General features: G+C 37.2%; 1 protein-coding gene across 1 annotated transcript in view; it reads left to right on the forward strand.

Moving 5' to 3' along the window:
• The window catches only part of RAB3C (RAB3C, member RAS oncogene family), a 90,156-nt gene that overhangs the window by 37,389 nt on the left and 38,632 nt on the right, over nt 1-14,135 (forward strand). Inside the window, exon 2 of the mRNA XM_010005352.1 lies at nt 130-248. Coding sequence (XP_010003654.1) covers nt 130-248 — 119 coding nt within the window. The remainder of the gene's footprint in view (nt 1-129; nt 249-14,135) is intronic.

Genomic DNA, 14,135 nt, shown 5'->3' on the forward strand with positions numbered 1-14,135 from the left:
CCCTCGAAGAGGTTTATGAGTAAGTTTGCAGAGCTATACAGTAAATGTCAGTTTTCTTCCTCTTAAAAAAAAAATTAAAATTATCAATTTATTTGCAGCGTGTAAAGATTTTATTTGTTATTGTTTCAGGACACAGCAGGTCAGGAAAGATATAGAACAATTACCACAGCTTACTACCGAGGTGCAATGGGTTTCATTTTAATGTATGACATCACAAATGAAGAATCTTTCAACGCTGTGCAGGATTGGTAAGTAAAACTTGGAATTTGTATTAAATATCATGGAGAATATTTGATACTGCTCACCTGATGTGCCAGTGTAAATTGTTTTTTAATACTTCTTTCCAGATACAGTGCCAAGGAATTCCTATACGCAAATGTACAGTGGATTTTTATTTTTTTTCTGGAAAGACAATAAATACTTTAAAATGTGTTACATATAATTGTAACCAGTGTGTTTTCTATGATTTCAGGAAATGTGCATTTTCATATTACTAAAAGTAGCTAAATCCTAATATGGAGATTAACTACTGAGGCACCAGAAAGCATTTCCATATGTCACAAAATAAATGAGATACGATATGTGAAGATTGACTTTTTTTTTTTTATCATGTTGCTTTTAACCGTAGCTGGTTTATACATTATGCTGACATCTTGTACCTCGAGTGTAGAAATGGTGAGCAAACTTCATTAGAATAGCAGAACCTAAAATGGCCAGAACTTACTGTGACCTTGTGTTATGTGAATGTCAAGATGTCTCCATGATAGTGTGTCATTTTAATCAGTCATAGGTCAGTCAGGATCCAAACAATCTAAGACTTTTTTGAAATAAATCTGACCCAAAAGGAGGTCTAGATTTAATCTCAGTGATCTCTCCCTTTACAAGTCATTTTAGTATCTGAGAGCCTCCCAGCACTGCACTGAGTGACATGAGTAGCACTTGTCATGTGTGCACCATGTGCTGTATTTGCAGACTCTTCTTGTGGGGGAATTGTGTTTAAGAGAGGATTTTGTTCAGAGTTTGTGTGATTTGTTCAGTGTGTTTCTTTGGCCTTCTTAAAATTTATTTTAAGATATGCGCTAGTGCATGCTTCTTTCAGGACATGCAAGGTCAGAAAAATGTTTCTCACTTAAAGTAAAAGGCAGTGATGCTGTGATGGCTGTTTCTAATGGGAACTGTTGCACAGCTTCAGATTCTCCAAGAAAGGTCTCTCTCTCTCTTTCACACTCTTTTTTTTTATTATTTTGGTAGGAAGTGTCACTGAATACATGGAGAACATTACCTCTCTACACCTGGAGGGTTTTTTTGTCTGTATATGCTGAGCTTGGTCACGCAGCATTCTGAAAATAAGAGCTCACAACCTTGGCTTGATTCTGCTCTGCAAGAAATAGGGTCTTGGGTTGGCTAACATATCCTGTGTTAGTGCTAGTAATCATTCTCACTTCTCCAGGGGCAAGGGCAACTCTAGAGCATGTCCCACCTTCTCGTCTCTATCAGATGTCTTTTATATCTCTACACCAAATTGCTTTTACGAGCATCTTTTTCCATTTACTAGAGAATCAGTAAGCTTACATGCCTAGTATAGATCAGACAACTGGCATTTGGACAACTGAACATATCTGAGAGCAGTATTTGCTTGATAACCTGAGGAAGACATTCTTGCTCACTGTGACTTGCTATGCCAAAGGGATGTTCAACTAGCCTGTGTTCTCAGAATAGTTTTGTTCCCTGTATGGTTTCACACACACTGCAACAGATGCTGCTTAAATAAGTATAGCTTGACAGTTCAGAGTGACCTAAGATTTGATGAGTCCTTAATTTTTTACCATTTGGACCTTTTTCTATCATCTTTAGACTCTATCACCAGTTAGTCGAAATCTTTAAGAACTTTGATAAAACAAGATAAATACTCTTCCATTTCAGGTCAGTCTTTGGATGTGTTTCCTCTGAAAAAAAAATGCCAGTGGCAGTAGTTGCTGCACTGAACAGTATTCTCCTTTATAGACACAGGTTTTCAGAACTTGAAAAAACAGTTTATGGTTTTTATTCAGGGAGAGCTAATGTGTGCTGAATATCGGGCTGTTAGCAGAAACAGCAAATCAAACATGTTTTGACTCAGCAGATCTTCTATGGAGCTCTGCCCAGATTTTGAAGCTGCCTTTTCCAGAAGGCTTTTTCCTTCAGAAATGCAGCTAATGCTGCAAGTGCAAGGTATGTACCTCTCAGTAGTCTCATGAATGTAGGTCATGCCAAACTAAACAGATACAGATTTTGGAAACAGATTTATTTCTTGTAAATAAGAACCACTTGTAGGGCATCATTTTCTACCTGGCTGAGGCACAAATTAGAAGTAAGGAATAACCAAAACATCCCATTTAGCTGGTTTCTTTAGGCAGCATTCACATATTTCATGTAATTAGCCTAGTGGAATCTGATTTTCTTCAAAAATTCCTTCTTATTAAAGCTGAAAGGAAAAGACGTGTATGTTGTGAGTGGCTCCATGACACTTCAATGTGTATTTGTTTTAGTTCAGTTATAACATCACAATGGTTGCATTCATTCCTCTTTATTCTTCCACCTGCAGCATTTACCTTCATTAGCCTTTTCTATCATTACATTTCACTAAGAGCTACTATGCCTCCTTTCCTCTTGGTGGTTCAGTCCACATAATGTGTTAGCTTTATGGCAGTAGTTAACTTATGGTAGAAGGGAGAGGATGAAGGCTTTGAACTATCTTTGCAAATGCTATCAACTCAGTGTGTTGAGTTCTATAGAAGTTCCAGGAAAATGAATGCCTATGAGTTGAATTTTAAGTTGAATTTTAAGATTTTTTTATAAACACAACTTTTTTTAGACTTAAAACAACTGAATTTGAGTCAGAATTATTTATACTGAAGGTATTTCTCATGCAGTGTTTCCAGCTGGGTCAGAAAATCAGGAATGTAAACCATAATCTAAAAGCCTGGATTTTTATGTTCTAATTTGAAATCCTAGACTTAATACTTTGCTGAGTCTGAAGGTTGGACAGGGACAGAGAGCACATTGTGCATAGTTGTTTACACTCGCTTTAAGTTTCTCCTCTGTGCCTGGAAACATTGTCCCAACTTCCGAGTCTTGGTCTAGCAATATCTTTTTCATTGTTTGAGGACTTTCTTGTGAGGGAATTTTGATAATTCAGTATTGCTGAAGTCTTGAATTGAGGGATGCTTCCTTGGGAGACACTCAAGGCTGAAGTTACCGAAAACCCTTTGAATGTGTAAGCTTGTCAAGTTCTACAGAATTGTTTCTTCCTGCATTTTTGGCAGAGGCCTATGGGAGCATGGAGGACAGCAGCCTGGGTAGAACTTTGATTGCCCTCACTCTTTAAAAAAATAAAGTATTTCTCAGAAATGAGAAGATGGATAGTTTTAATGTCCCTGTCAGAAAGGTTTTTGGTTACACATCTTAAGAAATTCAGAGGATATTCCATGAAAAGTGCTTCTCTTTCGTCTTTTTCTCTGATTTTTTTTTTTTCTCTGGTGCCATTTAAACAGTTCCTCTTCATCAGTGTGCTCAAGCTCATCACCTGTGAGAAGGAATCAGCTGGTGGAAGGTACATAAACTGACCGTTTTATGAAGGAGACAGGCTTTAGACACAACATGCATTCAGCAATTTTAAGGACTGTAGTGTTTACTTCTGTGTCACTGTAGAACTATTTGCAGAATTTACTACTGACCAATATGCTTAGAACAGCATAAAAATCAAGTTGATTTCAAAGTAAAACCAACAGAATGAAAAACTGTGTATCCTTCATCTGAGCCCATAACACATGGGAAATGGTTACTGGGAGTTGTGTCTGGGCAAAAACAATAGAAATAAAACTGTATCCATGAGGTAAGACCAGAGTAGATCCTGAGCTGTACAATAATGAGTTCAGCCATTACCAGATATTTGGGGTTTTTTTTCCCTATAACAGTTGGAATTAAATTCTTCAGCGTATCATTTGATCTTGCTTTAAAACAGAACTCTAGAGTGATAATGCTACTATACATTCAAGGTAGTATTCAGAAGTAAGGCTTTAAAAACATGAGCATTCACTACAACATGGCATTTGGCAGGTGGATTTACTGGATATACCAATACTAGTTGACATTCTGGACCACATGGTGAAAAAAATTATTGAAATGATTAGCTTATTCCATCCTTTTAGCACATCTAGGGAACTGTAAGTTAGCAGCTATGGTGAAATAGAAGTTTTATTTCTGTGTTCTATCATGTCTGTCTAGTCATAAGAGACATTATAGCATTTTTTGAATTGTCATTAAGACTAAAAATTTGGAAAATACAGTAGCATATTAATGGACAAAGTGTAAGAAGCAAATTAAGCCTGTTAACTTAGTGTCAGGACTGCTACATCCACTTCTAAAGAGCATATTGCTTCATTTTGCTTCTGCTTCTAAAATTTCAGCCAAATACGCATGCTGAGCACATGCTTGATCTGCAGACAGGCTCTTTTTCTTTTACCTCTCAATACTGTGCTTAGTTTGATCATTTTAGAAAAATTAGTTATTAGCTGTATATCAGGGAACAAATCTGGCAAATTTAGCCTCCATCCCTCTTTGCCAGAACATGTGACCCGGCATGCAGCACAGTTTGTGCAGTTCTGCTGCACAGAGCACAGACACAACCTGTGTCTGGCATTTCCCAGACACAGATCCCTAGGGCCTCTGTCCCATGGGGCTCTGGACATGAGCTGCATCGTGTCCTGTGGCTGTCCATGCACAAACTGAGAATCTGCCATGCAGCTGACAGCAGCATCCAAACAGCAATGCAGCTTTGAACACCCAGAAAAATATTCTGGTGGAGCATGCTGTGGCCAGAGATTTAAGCAGACTGTCTGTTTTTTTGACATAAATACAGTTTTCAACCAAGCAGGTGCAAGAAGTTGCATGCTAGTGAGTAGTTTTGTTTAAAACAAAAGAATTAAACACAAATATTGCACAAATTATATTCTATGAAGAGAAGAGGGTGAAATTTAAGGATGAATATTTCAAAATAATCACAGTTTGATATTTTTTCATTTATGTCTCAGTCTTTCTTCTGCACAATGGATGAACATAAGGGAAAAGAGGGCCGGCATTCTTATAGATTTAAATAGACAAAACAAAAACATATTTTACAATTTGGATATGTTTTAGGCGTTGCAATTACATGAAAATTACAGTTTTCCCTTTTAATGTTTACTATTGGAAATGGACTTCCGTTATGCACAAAATTACACTAAATTATTTTTGCTTTTTCTTTTTACTTTTATTCTTGTAAGAACTAAGACCAGCAAAAAATTACATATTTTTTTCTTTTAAAAAAATCTCACTCAAAATAGTGTCAAGACATTTATCAATAAGTTATTCTTGGTGGAACAAATGTGGTTTAAAATATTTAAAGAAAAATCTCCATTCCAAGTCAGTTTCTTTACCTGTTTTTCATCCATTGGTTTTGTACAGAATTCCTGATTTAATAACCTGCATAGGGAATACTTTGTTCTCTATCGTGACATCTTACCTCTTCCCTCAAAAGTCTATTGTCAAGCTTTTGCTCACAAATGCTAAACTGGTGCTAGGTGATACCACCGACATGCTTTTCAGTTTCCCAGACCAACTCCTAAAAATACTATAGAGACTTTTTCCATATAAAAAAAAAGACTATTCCCACACTTCATACCCAAGGTTGGGGCATATGTGTAGAGATTTAAGGAGCAACTGAGTCTTCCTAAAAAAAAATAAATATATTTTTAAAAAATTAATAATAATAACAGGTTTCTATTATTTTTAGCAGATCACTCATGACAGACCAACAAAAAATATTGTCACCCAAACTATTTACTTATTGCTTGAAGTTTTGGATGTGCCAGACAGTAATGTATTACCCTCTCTTTTCACTGACATTGCCAAATACATGACTTTAGGTTTGCCTGGAAAACTCTCAGTAACAAAAAAGGGCTTATGCCTGTTTTTTTAAGTCTCTTCCTGATAACATGCAGAGTAGCCTGGACAACATTGCTTTGATGAACATATTTTATTTTCCTTTTCTTTCTATTAAATGCTGAATTTAAATATTCATATTACTCACGGAAATTTATGCCAATCCTTATCCAAATGTTTTTTTTTTTTTGTCTTGAAAATAGTAACACTTTTATTTAAAAATTCAAACCTGATCATAAAATATTTCCAGTAGATTTATTGTAAAAAATGATTCACCTTGTAACAGTTAATCAGGAAAGACTGTTGTTAAGTTTTCATTACATAGTTCATTCTTTCCCATTTTTATTTTCTTAAACTGCAGAAAGAAACACACTTTTGGAACTTAAATTTTCTGTGTGTTGTTCTTGGTCTGATTGACCCTTACTCACACTTGCTCCTTTCACTTCTGTGGGATGAACCACTTCCTCAGAAGGTCCTACACCCCCCTTGAACCTCTCTCGACATAGATGGGCCATTTTCTTAGGGATTAGGCAGCCAGTCAGGATAAGGGCATTTATTCAGCTGTCCTCAGGTGCATCAAACCATATTAATGCTGCCAGTGGCAAGACAAATAAAAAAAAAGAAATAAATAATGCCTGGATTAATTCTCTCATGATGCTCCATGTCTTCTTTTTCTCTCAAATCTGAGATTGGCGAGTGCAGCTGTGGAGTTGTTGATGAGAACCACTCACTCAGAGCCTGCTCAATCAGTGGTGCTGAATGGAGCTCCTTACTGGAGCTAATACCAGTCATATGCTTCAGGAATTCACCAGCAAGATTAAATCACCCTTTGCATCAACCTAACTGGCCTAGTGAGTGGCTTAAATAACTGCTGCGCTTTTTTTGGCTTTTTCTTTTTTTCCCAGCTCACATGGTAATTAACTAGGACTACTGTTGGCAATAACTAAATGTGACTTACTGCAGCACCATGGTTTGCAGCCTCTCTGTTAGCACCAGCTGCAGACTGGTAGCTAATCATGAATGTGACTGCATTTCCTTTATAGCCCCTACCCCTACAGATAAGGGTTAGAGTTCTGGGGATTAACTTTTCTTCTTTTTAGAGCTGGATGGTTGTAAGGAAGGCTGTATCACTTCCTTTCCTAGGCCATTTTTCCTCACTCATAAAACTGTGATAGTCCTGTCTGATGTGAAACCACAAAACCTTTATTTGGGAAAATATGACAAACTAGGAAATCATGCTTGGCTACTGTCTACAACTGGCAAGATGAGGGGTCTGGCTTCACTATCCCCATACTTCAGTTCTAATTAATAGGAGTGTATGTGGCAGAATTATCCTCTTGTTCATAAGTTTTTGCTCATTGCTCTCTATGGTCACATAGCAAGAAACAGAACATACCTATTTTATAGCCTGCTGTTTCTCAGCTAGTAACTGAACATCAGTAACTAGTAATAATAGTGCAGATAAAATAGTGTGAGCATTAACTAACTATGTTGGACTGGAAATTTCACAGTGGAGTTTCATTGCATGGCTGATGAAGATACTTAGCCATTCAGAGAACTGTCTTCCATTTGGTACCAGCTTCTGCTCTTCTTCATATGCAGTCACTGAGGGTTACACTGAGGTAGATGAAAGCAAACCACATTATCAGATTAGCATCTAAATGCTGCTGTGCTGAACTGCTATCCATTAATTAGACTGTGCTAAGTTACTCTTAATGAGATTTTCAATTTTGTTTGTTTTCTCCTATGCTTTTCTTTTTAAAAAAAGTTAAAATGGAAAGTGCTTCTAAGAGGCCAGTAGTGAGCTGCTGGAGTTTATTAGGAAGATACATTGAAGGATAGTAATATAACCCTATGCTAAAGCAGCTATATGAAAGACTGATTCCAATATTTGGTCTAGTCTGTCTCTTTATTTTATAGAGAGCTATTGCCAGTAGCAAAAGAAACAAAACCTGGCATGTTATCATCAACTCATAATATTTATTTTTGTTAGTAATAGGTATAATAAAATCTTGTGGTAATGATCTTTTTTATTGGCTGGAGAATAAGTCCTATATTCTTTTTATCTGCCTGTGACAGTACATGTTGACAAAGGTACACTGTCACTCAGCATTTCCAAATGAAAGTTCTGCTGCCAGCTAATAACATGTGAATCTTATCAGTGACACGGTTATGTCTCTAAACAGTTCCTACTCTCAGCTCAAGTTACAGCAGATTTACTTTTCTGTGTACTCCAATGCTGTTATTCTTAACTTCAGAGGATATAATGGACCCTGCACCAAAACCAAACCTTGTGATTCACTGACAGAGCTGTTCCTTTGAGGGGTTTCAGATTTGAAGTTATCTTCTGTGGCTCAGGTTACATGTCAGTAGCACTGAAAGCTTCAATTTCATTCATGCAACATGGAGAGTATTCGTTCAAAAACCCCACAAAACCAAGATTTTATGAGTCAGCAGCAAAGCAGTGTATAGCATTGTGGGAAGTCTGAAGAAGTTTAACTGAGTTCCCTCTCCTTCATTATCTCCCTCACCTCTGCTCTCCTCAGACCACTTCCTTTCCCCTGGTAGCTCCTCTGCTTTTAGTTCACCCTTTCATCTGCATATGATTTCAACATAGCTTGTTGAGAGTGTCAAGCACTGGCAGTTTTTAAAGGATGATAGCTATGTGAGATATAGGCTATATGTGGGTGAGTATAAGTTTTATTGGAATTCAGCCCTATGATCAAGCAGAAAAAGTGCCAGATACTCTGACTTTTAATCAAAAACTGCAAAGTAGCATGGCAAAGTAATCAAGTAGTAGTGGTTATTTTAAAAATGAAACATAATGCTATTCAGATCTGGCCAGCAAATGAAGCATCAGAATATTGCAAGACCTTGACTATGAAACCAAGACATTCATAGTGAATGCCTAACAACATTTTTTTAAATAAAAAAAAAAAAAAAGAAAAAAGTCTACTTTTTGAGTCATTTGTTGTTTGACACACTGCCAAATCTACATAGAGAACATCAGGGCACAAACAATGTAACTTTTGGAAATTTCAGTTTCAAGGAAGTCAGGAAGAGCAACTTAAAACAGATCTTAAAACTCTTATGGTGGTAGATTCCAGCTGACTGCCAGAGCAGATTGCATGGTACTTGAAAATGTGTATTTCAGCTTCTTAGGAAGCTCAGGACACAGTTATTTTCTGAAGAAAATGTGTCTCATACAAATTCAGCAGACTTCTAAAAGCACTACAACCTATCTCTATCTGATTGTTATTAAAAAAAATCCAAAGCTGCAGCCTCAGGAATGAGTTTACATCAGGAAATGTTTCTTTTATGCAGGTGTGACTGGTACCCCCTGCTCCCAAAGCCTGGTGATATGGCTAGCATAACCACTGGATAAGCAAAAATGGGTGTACTTTTGTACTCTGACGGTTGCAGAGCACTGGAACAGCCTCCCCAGAGACACTGTGGAGTCTCCTTCTCTGGAGACTTTCAAGACCTGTCTGGATGCCTTTCTGAGTAATCTGCCCTAGTTGTGTGTGGTATTTTGGTCCTGCTCCAGCAGGGGGGCTGGAGTCGATGATGTTTGGAGGTCCCTTTCAACCACTAATATTCTAAAAATAGCCTGTTAATCCACATTGGAGGTTCAACTTCTACTCTGTGATCACTCATGTTTCCCACAATGCAAGAGGCATTAGTGGCCTTCTCTTTCTGGATAATAAGTAGGACAGAAAACCTGACTTGTATTTGGTTTTGTGTATTTATTAAATAGGCTGCAAAATACAGTACCTGGTTTCTGCAGACATCATGTGATACTCTTGCAGAACTGGCAGTGAACACAGTGAGCCCAGGAGGTCACAAGCTGATTAAAAAAATCTCCCACAGGTTCCAGTTTTACACATGAAATCACAAGAGGAGTTGTAGCTGTCCCTGTTCACAGCAGGGAAGGCTGTCATAAGCTCCCCGCTCCCCTCTACTTGCAGCAAACACACTCTGGTGTGAGTTCACATCATAAGAGGCACATACTCCAGGGGGAAGAATAAATCAATGTATTTTATTTTTAATTGTCTCCTGTCACTTGCATGATAAATCTCTATTTACAGTGCTTTGTTCATAGCAAGTGAAAAGGAAGTGTTGTATCAATTAAAAATAGTTGGTAGGGAATGGCTCCCTTCAAAAACCAAAAATACAAAACTGATTCCAGGCCCAGTTTGACAAAGGCATATCTGCATGATGTCTCCAGTTTTTCTATATCTACATTTTAAACTAGCCTTTCAGATATACAGTAAACAACAAAAGTAGCATCGCTCATGTGGAGTGGTTTATCCTGTTGTTCCTGGATGGAAAAACTCTGTAGAAAATCCATGTAAATTGAACACATGAAATTTGCACTTAGCTATGTGTATATATTAGCAGAGGCAAACAGTACTAAAGGAAGCAAAAATAAAGGGAAACAAACAAACAAACAAACAACAAACAAATTCTGTTTCAAAGCAATTAGGAAAGGAAGGAATGGGACTCAGGTGCTGCCAATCCGTGACAGCAGCCTGCATATTACAGTTCCCTTACTACAAACAAGGAGATAATAGAACTTAATGTAACAGCATGAACCAGAAAGGATGGGATTGCAAACCTCCCTTTGATGTAATATTTAATATCAGTCCTTTCAAATTTGGTTGCTGGGAAAAGAGAATTGGCAAACACATCATAAAGACCCAAGCCACACACAGGAAACCTGAAATCTGCATCTAGAATTTTAAATCAATAAAAAAATAAAGAGAGTACATAATTTAAAATTGCATGTGTGTAAGCTGTCGTAAAGTTGAAACAAATATAAACTATCACTTTATATTATGTTTTGAGATGCATCAATTGAAATCAGCCATTTTAGCCTCTCTCTTTATTCAGTACAGCCTTTATAATCTACATTTTTTCTGAGCTATTAAGCCAAAAATGCTGAACAGTTAACATAGCAGTTAAAATTCTATTTCTAGGCAGACTTAAAGACATTTTCTTCATAGATCAAGGTAAGTCAGTACCGGTTAGTTGACCTTAAATATAAATGCTTGTTAGAGTTTTGTTGTCTATGCACGTATTCACGTGAGAAGATTCCAGAAAATACAGATGTGTCCAATAATGATCAGGAATGTTGCCATTAGCTGAAAATTCATACAGTATCTGTTAAGAGCCATTAATGTTCTGAAAAGTCATGGGTGTTTAAAATTACTTCCGTCTCCATGGAGACTCTTCACTGGCGTAGTTACTGCAGTGAAAGCTTAGATATATGAACAAAAGCATGAGTACAATGGCTAGAGGGGAACTCTGAGTTTATCTGAGGTTTTTAAAAGGTTTTTCATATTGTCTACCACATTTAAACAGTCTTCTGGAGCCAGTGTGTTGCTAAGAAAACTAATATTTTCCTCATATTTAAGTTAACGTTTTCAAATTTTAATAATTATTTGTCTTAATTTTTGTTCTCCCAAAGGAGTGAACTTCAAGGGCTAATATTTTTAATACATTTGGGATATGTTGCAAGCTCTTTTGTAACATTAACTAAACTGAAAAGCTTGAGCAAAAGCTCTATTTGTTTTAATTTCACTTCTACAATTAAAAATTTATTTCTTTCCCAATAAAGGAATGCAAGGAAAATCAAGTCAGAGCCTACAAGAGCTGTCCTGCCAGCTTAATGTGAAATGTTTAGGAGGCAAAAGGGAGCTATGCAACAGGGTGACAAAACTGTTGTTCTCAAAGACACTAAAAGTGCTCTCCTACGCAGCAGAGTTTGCTGACAGAGATAGCAAACGTCCCCTTTTTTGGGAGGATGGTGAGATTCCAAAATGCACAGAAAAGCAGTTTATAAATATACGATGTGAAAAAAAGAAATATACCCTCCAAGTCAGACAAGGAGAATCAAAGGTGTCTGTCAAGAGTGGAAGTTATGTTGCAAAACAGATGTATTTTTCATAGAGAAGGACTGGAAAGTGATCAGACATCTTTCAGAGTTTTCCTCAAGTCATCTTCTGCAGTAGGTGAAAGGCAGCAGCTCTTGCTGAGTGGCACAGCCCTCAAGTGGGTGTGGGAGTCACAGGGCTGCAGAAGGTATTGCAGGTTCCTGCAGGAACCAGAAAATGCCACAAATCAGAGGTAGCTGAGTGAGGGGTGGGAATGAGGCAGCATGGATCATCCCCCCACAGCTTGAACACCTGTCTTCAGACTGTGACTGGAATGGAGCAGGAGGGCTGACACACCAAAATCACTGGGGAACTGCTGCTGAAAGCTTGTCTTCATCTGGTATTTCTCTATTGATCTTTATTTAATTAATACATCCCCTCATGCTGATTTGTCTCCATCTCTACTGCAGCTCTTTAAAAAGCATTTCTCACTCTCTGTGGCTATCTTCCAAACCTTCTACCCTATTGACATCCTCATTTTTGTTGGTGTTTTTTGGTTCTCCAGAATCCAGAACACTAGATTCTTCTTGAGACTTCTAAAAATGGGGTTTATCCCTTGTTCATTTATCTAGCAAAAGTCTTCATAGGAAGGGATAAAGGAGAAAGGGAAAAGGCTTTTACTATGAAGAAGGAGAATGCTGCAGACTGAAAGGACCTCATAAACTAGAAGGAGTTTTGTAAAATATATTTAAATAAACTTGGAATAGATCTGTTTTCACTTAGAGACCACCAGACCCCATTCATTGAAACACATATTGCTGGAAAGCCTCTGAAGCCATTCTTTTGCATTTCATTCTGATTTCATGTAATAAACTGCTGAATCTGACTTCTCTGACAGCAAAGGTTACCTTGAGAACAGTGCAGCAAAAGACCAAGAGTATTTCAATATTGATCACAGCACAAAGCTGAAGCTTTCCTCACAACATTGTTTCCTGAGCACTAAGGACTCGGATGCACTTTAAAAGCACACTCAGTTTAAAACAGCATAGATCTATGATATCCAGGAAGTGCTGGGGTGGCTTGGAAAGCACTGCTGTTCCCACTTATATGGGCAACTCTTCTCCCTGAGCATGACTGGTGACCCACAATGCTTTCTGAAGGACGCATTTAAAGTACTAGAGTTGATCCCATGAGTTGCAGAAAGGTTATGAAAGTAAAGGGTTATGTTAAAATACTGGATAGATTAAGGTTGTTTGTATTTCAGTGCTCAAGTTTGCTTTCATGGCTTCCAAACTAAAGCTGTCTCATATGCAGTCAGTTTATTCCCTAGCCATGGACAGACCTTGCTAGCCTTTGTCTGTACCTAGCCAGTCAGGTAGAAATGGGGAAGCTTTTTGAAAGGTAAAGTTGCACTGTGTGTGCACATTGGATTAAAATGCTACTGTAGAATTCCACCGATTGTGTGGGTCCCTGACATTGCTTTATTATATGCAGGTGTTTTTTGCCTTTGTAAAGGAAAAGGTCTTTTGATGTGCAGCAGTCTTACCAAAATACAGTATATTGAAACCAGTTCCTAGATTTATTTTTTTTTTTTATAAAGTCATTGGACAAATTAATAAAAATTAAGTGAATTAAAACTAATCAAGTTGCAAAACCTTTGAAGGCAACTTATAATGTAGATTCATTCTAATTTAGCAGAACACTTGAATCCTTAGTTGTCTTACTGTATGATGTATGTGCATGTCCAATTTGTTTCTATAATCCCTATGCTTTTTATGTACCCTGTTAATAGTGCTTTCTTGTAGTGGAGCCAACACTGATCCTTCTTAGATTTGGATGGACTTGGACTAAAGATTTTACAAGGAGGAGAAAGGCATAATAAAGTAACTATTTTGATATTTTAATATATGTAAGTATTTTTATTAGGGATAAATGATATTAAAATTAATTAAAAACTCCAGGAAACGCAGCACTCCATACTTCTGTTGTAATATTTGAACAGAAAAACAAATTCAATACATTCAATACATCCTGGGGAGGGAAATGCTCATAGAAACCAAGTGTTTGTATTCACTGTTAAGCATTATTAATCAATCAGTTAATACAGATTTCATTACCTTCATTTATAGTGTATTGCTTTTTGCAGATTTTTTTATGCTGAGGGCACTGTCTCACTTTTGCAGGTATACTTAATCAAAAACTTGATTCATTACCCTCGTTGCTCTCATTTTTTATTTTTTCCTCTTTTACATCCATGGCCATCCATTTCATACACATAAGAACCTGCTGCAGACAGAG

The sequence above is a fragment of the Chaetura pelagica genome, unplaced genomic scaffold (assembly GCF_000747805.2).
Source record: "Chaetura pelagica isolate M959 unplaced genomic scaffold, ChaPel_1.0 scaffold37, whole genome shotgun sequence".
NCBI lineage: Eukaryota > Metazoa > Chordata > Aves > Apodiformes > Apodidae > Chaetura > Chaetura pelagica.